This window comes from Formica exsecta, unplaced genomic scaffold (genome assembly GCF_003651465.1).
Source record: "Formica exsecta isolate Colony F162 unplaced genomic scaffold, ASM365146v1 scaffold4, whole genome shotgun sequence".
Classification (NCBI taxonomy): domain Eukaryota; kingdom Metazoa; phylum Arthropoda; class Insecta; order Hymenoptera; family Formicidae; genus Formica; species Formica exsecta.
Genome location: NW_021851238.1, coordinates 569130 through 579235, shown reverse-complemented (window position 1 = coordinate 579235; position 10106 = coordinate 569130). Strand labels below are relative to the sequence as shown.

The window sequence follows — 10106 nt, the reverse complement described above, 5'->3', positions numbered from 1 at the left end:
CTTTCCCTCTCTTTCTCTCTCTTGCACGCACACAGGCAAAATAAATTAAAGCTCGTTTCACACTGCGATGCTGCATCATCGCTGCCGCGCATATCGTTCGCCGTTAATACCGCTGGGAAAATTTATGAACGGGTGGACGATGAGGGTGTGAGAGAAAGGGGAAGGATGATGGGTTTTATTTATTCAGATTCAGTCACACAAATCGCGATGCATGAAAACAAATAAATACACATTTCGGTGAATTGGCTCTATCCCAACACACGAATGATTGATATATCTTGGCTCCTGACTTTCTTTCTTTCTTTTTCATTTGTGTTGGTCTCATCCACTTTTATATTTATTTGATATAAACGCATAGCTAATTTGCATCTAAAAAGCTTGGTATAGAAAGCTATTCATTCAATATTGTCGCATTTTATAATCAACTTCTTCATTCCATTAACAATATGTATCTTTTGTATCTTGCATTTGAATACGTTTTTCTCTAACTACTTAAATAAGAAACTGCTTCTCTGTCACGTACGTCACTCGCATACAGTTTTAGTTAGAGGATTCATCCTGAAGTGTGTTAATGTTAATAAATGCTTTTCTTTTTCTTCCTCACCCTTTTTTTCTTATGCCAGAAGCGATGAAAAAAAAAAAAGAAAGCAGATGAAGAAGAAAGACGAACTTGAAGAGAGAGAAATCACTGGAAAGAGAGAAAGGAGGGTGAGTTTGGGAAGAGCTGGGGCGGCCGACGGGAAACAAAAGAATGGAGGCCGCACTTGAAAAGCACAATTGAAATTCAAGATCCATATGCAAAGGGCGCCGCTGGCAGGAATGGAAGAGAGGAAGAGAGAGTATACACTCTATATTGCTTTCTTGCTCCCTCCCCCCCCCCCCCTCTCTCTCTCTCTTTATCTATACCTATCCTTTCTTTATCTTTCTTTCTCTATACTTCTTCGAAGGAATGCTCGGTTTCCCGCGATATCGAGAAGAGAGAAGAGAGTTGTATTCTCTAAATAATTGATTTAACATGTGTACATACATTATGCGCAAACATAATAACGCTATGTAAATGGTAATTCCGCCCATGCGACGCTCGTCCATCCACGGCGTAGGCCGAGTTCATAACCGCGTCTACCATCCCATCCCATCCCATCGCGTTCGTCCTCCCTTTTGCTTTCCCGCCGCCACCGCCACCTTTCTTATGCCGCCCAGTCAGATCCACGTTTGTGAGCCGGGGTCTACGGGACCCCGCAGAGACAGCGGGAGAAACCGGGGGTTAAGTTACCGAGCACCTCATAATTTTTCATCCTCCCGGGGAATCTTCCCTTTTACTTCCCCGCGTCACCTTCCCCTTCACTCTCCTATCATTCGACGATGGTAATAATTCCGCCTACGAATCCGGAGATCCACTTCCACGATCGGAAAGATTAGGAAGGGGTGACGAAGTCTTGACGCACGCGAGAGAAACTGAGGAATAAATTCTCCGATGGAAATCAATGTCTGATATGCCGTCGGACCAGATGCATCTCGATTGTCCATTAATTTTTCGAGACGTAGTTTACGAGGAATGTAAACATTTTTTTTCTTATTTCTGCATATTTATGGATAAGGTTTAATTTTAGAAGAGCATGGCGGTATGTAATTGTTACTGGAATTTTAAGAAATTGGATCCCCAAAAATGCCGGTTATCTTTCATTATCAATTTGACAGATGAAGATGACGTCCATTTAAGCAAATCTTAAATTAATTAGATTCTAGAATTAACTTCACTTTATTCACTTTATGCAATTTGCTTGAAGAGAAAGCAGTTATTTTGCTTTCATAATATTCATATGAAGCTATACAAACGTTGATTGTATTCTTAATCGCAATCTCTTTCGCACACAATGCGAATTCGACAGTAAACCTCTGGATGCCCCATTGGGGCATACTCCGGAGCGCGTATGGGTCAATGACACCCTGGCAAATGGTTCGAGGTGCGATAGGCTACATCAATGTCGGAGAGGGGATGCACGCGGACGGACGGCAGCGGGCGGCGATCGAGAATGAAACGAAAGGGAGACAAAGAAGGAATATATAAACGATAGAAAGAGAGAAAGAGAGAAAGAGAGAGAGAGAGAGAGGAACAAACAGGGATCTTGACAAATTGGAAGGCTGTTAAAGCAAAGGCATGGAGGCGTCGCTCGTTGGAATCGAAGAGGAGAGAGAGAAGGATCTCGATGAGAGACAGAGAGAGAGAGAGAGAGAATAAGTCGCGGGAAAAAGACGGGCCGCGCGACACTCGTGTCACGACGGGCCTCGTAGCGGCATTTTTAGAGCCGAAATAAAGTGGAGGAACTAACGTACACACACCGTCGCTTGGATATCCGCTGGGTTGCCCGTCGTAAGACGTAGGTGGTCTCTCTTTTTGACGTCTATTTCTCTCTCTCTCTCTCTTTCCTTCCCCTTTCCTTCTTTTTTTTACTGTCATCCTCATCCTCATTCTCGTTCGTTCCTTCGTTCATCCGCTCCATTCGTCTCTGAATCGAGCTAGGCTAACGCATGTGCGATTAGACGAGCGCACATGCGCTCCTCATCCGATCAATCGCGCGCGATCCCGATTTACATTTCGACACATCAGCGTCCACATGACAATACTTGTTCAATGTTACGATTCTAGCGATCTTAAGATACAGAAATCCGAGTATGGATGATTAATGGAATTTTTATTTATTTAATAGTAAGAGAGAAAAAAAATTCACATTTGAATTTAACTGTTGGAAGTTTACATCTTTGATCTATCTACTTAATCTACTATATATATTATTATGTTTAATGTTTGACAATATATCATTATTCAAATGTTGAGATACAAAGAAGCCGAAGGAATGATAGAATCAAATGGATTGGGATGACCAACGGGATATTTCGTTAAACTCTAAGAATCTTAAAACGAAGATGGAGGCGAGATATGAAACGACCTCGCTCGCTCGACGCTCCGACGTATGAAATGCAAATCGACCGGGATAAAGATGAAATCTGGATAACGGTATCAAAATCTGGAATATACTTCCTCGATGCGCGAGCATGATGGGAAACGCAAAGGACGGCGAGCGTAACGTCGCTTGTTCGCGTTTATGTGTCCGATCTTGATGAAACCGGCGGCAGTCTCGCTCTTCCTCAGAGAGAAAAAGAGAGAGAGAGAGAGAGAAAGATCCTCAACCTGGAAGCTGCGGATGGAACTTTGTTGCCGCTCGTGAGAGTCGAGCATTAGCGGGAGTCGACACCGCGGGTGGGATTCGGTGAACGATAATCGCAGAACGGTAACGATATTATACCGAGTGAGATCGGACCCGTTGATCTCGTGTGCGTGCACACGTACGTGCGTGCGTGCGTGCGTGCATTCGTTCGTGCGCGCGCGGAAGACAAAATCGTAATCTTAATCGTCCTCGTGACGGGCAACAGGTTCTCTCACGCTCGCGATTCAATCGTACCGTCTCTTTGGACATATAGCGCGCGCGAGAGGCTCGACCCCCTCCCCACCCGTCCCCCTTTCCTTATACGAAGATCGTACGGTAAGAACAGGCTCGTTACGTCACTCATCCATCTACTTCCTCTTACGCGACCTCGGCTATTGATTTATCGTCGCGGGAAAGCATTCGATTTCTTCTATCATAGAGAGAACGTGCACGCGGGTCGTTTCTCTGATTAAAGGTATGCATTGTGCATCGATCGACGGTTGACGGACAGGGGGAGAGAAAGACAGAACGGTGTCGCCTTACGCAAGCTCGATTGGAAGTCGCGGGAGATAAGCTGACCAATCGACATCGGTGACCGAGCCAATCACTCAGGGTCGACAGATCCCCGAAGGTTCGGACTTTGGAGACGAGAGAGGAGGTCGATCTCGATTCTCTTTGCTCGTTAACTACCGACGCAATCGCCTGACCCAAAACACCGCATGTCATCAGAGATATAATTTCGGTATTTCTCCAATACACGATTCTCGAATCTTGATGAATTTCGAGTGCAATCGTGAATATAGATTTCAACGTGACAATGATATATGTGACATATTTTTTTTAATATTTTAAAAATGATTCTTTTCGATTTTAATTAATTTTTACCAATTTATTTCAGAGTTGACCCAAAAATTTATATCTTATGTTATGCTCTATTATATGACGGTTCTATTATCATATATTATGCGAATGTTTTGGCACCGACACTAATTACATGCATTATCATATCTAAACGAAGTACATCATCTGTTACATAATTTCCACTTACTTTCAATAAATATGACGGATCGATTTATTTCATGGATAACAGAATTTTCTTAAAACGAAATGCAAATTTTCCTTAAAACAAGATTGATTAACATGAACTAAAATACTGCGTAGATATAGAACATCCTGTACAATACTTTATTTGAACGTGCGTTCAAACGGAGACTTCTTTCGCCGATCGATAAGATCGGATTCCTCTCTTGTTTGAATAATATGAAAAATCGAGATAGATAAATGGAAGGAATAAGAGGAATTGTTGGATATATGCCGGGTGGACTCGGGAAAAGGGGGGAACCACGCATAAGCATAGGGAAAGGGCAAACGGGGGAACGGGACGAAGACGCATCATCGGTGGAGTGAGTTAGAGCCGGCGGGCAACGCTATGCATACCGTCACACCCTGCGACACGCTCCAAATTTGAAATTTAAATTCGGTACCTCTCACGGGACCACGTTGTACACCGGTTACGCGCGCACGCGCACACACACACACATACGCACGCACGCACGCACCTCCAGCGGTACGCATACGACAGAGAAAGACCAATGCATGTTTACGAACGCGTATACAGGATGCTCCAAAATAGCTTTTAATGCCTTCTACTGAAAATGTTGTCTAATTAAAGAGTTATTTAACATTGCAATTTGGGAATAAATAAAAATAAAACCCAAATAGTGAGATGTAAAACTTTATGCTTTATTTAATTTCAAATGCTTTTTTATTTAATAATAGTTTTGTTTGACAAATAATATTAAAATATAAAATATATTAATATATTTCAAGTTAAAGACATTATGAAAAAATATAGCACCTAATAAGATTTTCCTCGAGAAAAGGTTTTTAATATTGATGCAGACTATTCGTAAATGTTGAAGCTGTCTGGAATATCCTGTGCAACCTGAACGAATCAGAATATTTGCAAGAGCAAGATGGAATGGAGCGAAAGGAAGAGAGAGAGAGGAAGGATGTCGTTTTCACCGACCTGTGCCCGTTAAGTCGTTTCCGCTCGTCGGTGAACACACGCGGGAATAGTAATTCGAGACAGACCCTGCGCCGTGTCCTTTCACCTCCTGCGTTTGCCCTCCTCTCTCTCTCTCTCTCTTCCTCCCGCGACTGGTAAAGTTGTCTCGAGTCGTGTATGATTGTCTTGTCTGCTTGTCGCTGTCGATTCACGATTGCGTTGAATTCGGGCGAAAGGACGCTCTTTCAGAGAGAGCTTGTTTTTCGGATGTCAACCAAAAATCCGTACGTGCTCTTTCACTTTGAATCTCGACTATCGCAGCTACTGTCAAACACGGTTATTTTGTTCTCAAAGAAGTAACTTTATACGAAAAAAAGCTTCTAGGATCGATTGAATGATGCTTAAAAAAATGATTCGTAAACGCACGAATTAATAATAATTCATAATCTCGATATTTATTGAAAAACGGATGCAAGCGATTAAAAGAAACATACTTATCGATTACTTTCTCAGTTCCTCTATACTGTTGCATAAAATTTTTCTAATATAATGCAAAATTATCTGATATATACACGTTGAACTTAAACGACGATTCCATTACGATAAACTTACATGGTATCACACGGTAACCACATAATGTTTTGCAAAATAACAGTTATATCGCTGGCATTGGCCGCGAGATGAGCGCCGCGACGTCATTTTCTCTTCCTGTTCGTTTAGCCGCAAACTTTTACCGAACACGCGTAATCGCCTTTTCCTCGGTTACGGTCAATCTAAGACACGGGAGAGGAGCTCATCCGTTCGAACGTAATTTCTCTCGTTCCCTTCTCTCGTTCTTGTCTCGCTCCGATCCTCGACATTCCACGACGACACACGCCGCGAGTGCTTCGCGTCACGTGACACGTGTCCGACGAACGGAGGCGCATAATGCACGTGTCGCACGCACGATGCGTAGCGACTGCACCGGCCGTCTCGTACCGGCGGGATGGCTGCACTTTCTCTTTTCCCATCGATGATTGCATGGGAGATGATGCAGCCGACTAGCACGAAATCCTTGAATCGTACCATTACGCGATTATTTTTTCCTCGTGATATCACACACACTTGCGATACGTTAATTTTACGATGTAGCGGTATTAGTAGAAAGTCTTAAAGAATTTATGTGGGTCTTAAAATGAACCCTCGAAAGATAAGATCTAAAGTATATAAATCAAGATGTATTAAAATATAAATCACAGTAAGAAAAAATATACACATAAACGAGAGATGTATGGAACGTATTTTAAAAATTCCCCAAAAATTATTTTTCTTTTATTTTATATATGCTTTTTAACCAATTTAAGCTAAGTTTCTTTTTAAGATAAAAAAAGATTTTTTTTAAGTTACAAGAAATAAGCTCGTTTTCCTAGAAAAATTTAGATGATGTTAAGACTAGAACGAACTGTAGACACAGATATTTGCACAGATATTTCTTACATATATATAAGATATCATATGATATCGTACGAAAGATCTAAATCAGATCCACGCAAAATACGAAAACGATGGGCTACACGAATATCTTCTTATCATAGGAAAATTATCCGAATAACATAAACATTGTTTGTTTATGATAATCGTACGAGGTCGCCGACCGCTGGAGTAGGAATTATGTACGCACTATACGAGTTCGTATTTCACATGTAATCATCTTTTTTTTTTTTTTACTAAATTTTTGGTAAAGGAAGATTGACTCCAAATTGACCGTTAAAACTGATCGTGGATAAAGGAAGTGCGAGGAATTTTTTGTAGCCATTCAAGAAAATAGCACACTTGCGGTTCCTTTAATGGTCGTTTTAACGATACAGTTGAATAGTTACTAAAACATCCTAGTAATCAATTGAAATTATTTCCGTAACCGTATTCGTTGAAATTATTACTGGATACTTTAGTACGTTCTTTTTGCGGTCATCTATATAGCAGAGAAACTATAGTTATCTATTATCCCAGAATTATATATATACACTACACACAACTGGTACAGAGCATCTAACAGCCATGTACATTGTACATATATAGATTGACGATATATAGCTATCCTAGAGTAAGCTCGATACACATAATTTCTAGAGACACGACTCTTTCTTACATGGCTCAAGTTCGTTTGCGTTGCTTCGGAATATCAAATCGATTTGAGGAGAGTTTGTCATCCCATAATTCATTTTATATCTCTTTGTATATCCGGCTTGCGGGAGATAAATATCTCTCGCGATGAAAATATAAATAGCGTCGTTTAAAATGCAAATTTGAAGAAACGCGATTATCAAGCCGCGGATTGAGAATTCGTCGGATATTCGGCGAGAGTAAATCTCATCTCGGCGTCGGCGAATAATCCTGAGGTCAATCCGCTAAGGCTTTCCGCGGAGTTTATTAGGAGTGATAGAAGAGCGATGGAGAAGGGGAAGAGAACTCTCTCGCGCAGATCTTAGTCCGTGAATTCGGTTGCGGAAGCGCGTGCCTATATATCCCAAGTTCTTCACGAGAGCACTCGAATTAGACCGGCACGCTTGCATCGCAAACTCCACTACGAGATACTCTTCACAATGAGACGGCTTACAGGGCAACTGATCCTACGGCTTAAAATGGAGTATCCCTTCGCGATACCGATGCTCGCCCTTATCAAATACTCGCATTCCAAAATGTACATATCCCGTAAAGCCTTTTCGTCTTTGCAAACTGACTTTTTTGATGGGCACGAGATTTTCGAACACATTTATCTCTTTATTTAAAACGTACTTTTCTCTTTATTTAGACGAAGAATAAAAATTGTCACAAAATATTGCAGACAAAACAGATATTTCATTTTGCAACTTGGATTAAATTCTCAGATTAGATAATCTCGAAATTACAATATTTTTTTTTATTGCTATGATATTTTTTGATGCAATATTTTTTAAAAATATGTTGCTCGCATCTCACTCCGCATATGTATCTCCGGTCTGGATGTAGCGAGATAATCGCAGTTCGCGCAAGTGCTTCTGTCGAAACGATCGATGGGATAGGAGATCGATAAGAGGCGAGGAAATAGAACTATGAGGAAGGAGGAAAGAAGGGACAGATAAAAAGATCGGATAGATTTTACAGCGCACAGGTTTCACCTTTGAGATTCCATCCGGTGTCGGGACGGATGGATAGATGGGCGTGTTGCATCCACATCGGTTGGGGCGCTTTAGCCTAGAAATTCAAGGACCTGAGGTCTACGTAGAGAATTCATGAGGACGCTAGTTGTTGGAGGTGGCAACGTGGCCAGCTCGGTTCGATATTCGGACGAATATCGCGAAATGGATGAGAACGAAGAGGGAAGCGAAATAACGACAGATAGAAAGAGAGAGAGAGAGAGAGAGAGAGAGAAAGCAGAAAAGGAGCATTATAACGGCAAGATGAGGAGGAGGATGCAGGAAGGAAGGACGGACGAGTGCCAAAGCTGAAGAGGGGAAAGGCGCAAGAGATACAAAGAACGCGACGCGAAAAGAAGAAAGACGAATGAACGGAGGAAGAGAGGAATGCGCTGAGCGCGTAGAAGAGAGGCGAGAAGAGCAGGAACGGATCGACGAAACGAAGAGGCAGAGAGGAGAGTCGAGGGTTGGTAGCAGCCCAGACCCGGTCGATACGACTACTACCACCAACATCACAGTCGCCACCTCTACCTCTACCACGACGCGATGCAGGACACGGCGCGCAACCTGGTCCCCTAACGTGTATGCACCCGATACGCAACGAGATCTTTTCGTTTCTTTTTTCCGACCGTCTGTGCCTGTCTTTCTATGTATCTCACTCTCTCTTTCTCTTTCTCTCTCTCTCTCTCTCTCTCTTTGCCTCCCAATATTTTTTTCACCCCTCGCAATGCGCTCTCGACGGTCCGCCATTTTGAGAGGTAGCTTGCTCCCATCTCCCTTCGACAGATCGACTTCCTCACAATGACTTCGACATGCACTTGTTGTCTTTATCACGATCAGCTCTTTGTCAATCTGAACGTGTTAATTTTGTGCGTCACACATCGTGTTATATAATATTTATACATGGTGTGTAATTATATTTGCGAGAGATATGTTGCGACTGCATAACAATGCAATTAAAAGGACCACACGTTATAAAAGCAGATAAAAATATAAAAGAAAAAAACTTTTGATACTCTCTCTTTGAAAAATTACTCTTTTTTGTAAAATTAAATAAATTTATTAATTTTACAATTTGTCCAAAAAGAAAAGCGAGAAAAAAAAAGTAATATTACTACGGCAGATATAATACAAGTTATTGTTTCGCGACAATCATGTACTCAAATCGCGTTTTATTTTTCATTGCAGTTGTTCTCTTGGACACGACGACAGAGGAGAAACTGGATTGGACGAGATACCCGTTCGGGCCTCAAGCTAGCACTCCCGGCGTAAGTACATCGAATTTTTCATTGCTTATTAATGCATAGAAGAGGGATCAAAATTATTCTTCCTATATTTACCGAAACATTTTTAATCTTTTCGATACGATAAGAAGGGAGAAACTATTTCGTTCAGATATCTTCGATCCTTCAAAGGATGAAAATATGAAGAATTCAAAAGTAAGTCCGGATTCGCGCCCTTCCTCGACGTAAGGACGAAACAATTTCTTAAATATCGCGAATTTTCTCGGAAATATTCGACGTGCCAAGAGCAATACGGGAAAATTCCCGTCGACGCAAGAATTTCGCTTGCTCGCGCGCGCGCGCGGCATCCTTTTCCGCGAGGCCAAAGAAAAATATTAAAAATGTCTCATAAATTAATACTCCCTCGCGTAAAGTGGCTGCGTTCGCTGTTCAAGAATGGCCTCCGAAGCTCTCTCTCTCTCTCCTCTGACGATTGCAACAAAGGGAAGGAAGA

The 10106-nt window shown here is 41.8% G+C and overlaps 1 protein-coding gene across 16 annotated transcripts in view; it reads left to right on the top strand.

Moving 5' to 3' along the window:
* Nucleotides 1-10106, top strand: part of LOC115239876 (ephrin type-B receptor 1-B) — a 106578-nt gene that overhangs the window by 56413 nt on the left and 40059 nt on the right. For 15 of the 16 annotated variants that reach the window (XM_029814686.1, XM_029814675.1, XM_029814674.1 and 12 more), the window contains exon 3: nucleotides 9558-9637. In XM_029814686.1, coding sequence (XP_029670546.1) covers nucleotides 9558-9637 — 80 coding nt within the window. Of the gene's footprint in view, nucleotides 1-9523; nucleotides 9638-10106 lie in introns of those variants that run through there. The other variant, XM_029814687.1, reaches the window with a different exon arrangement.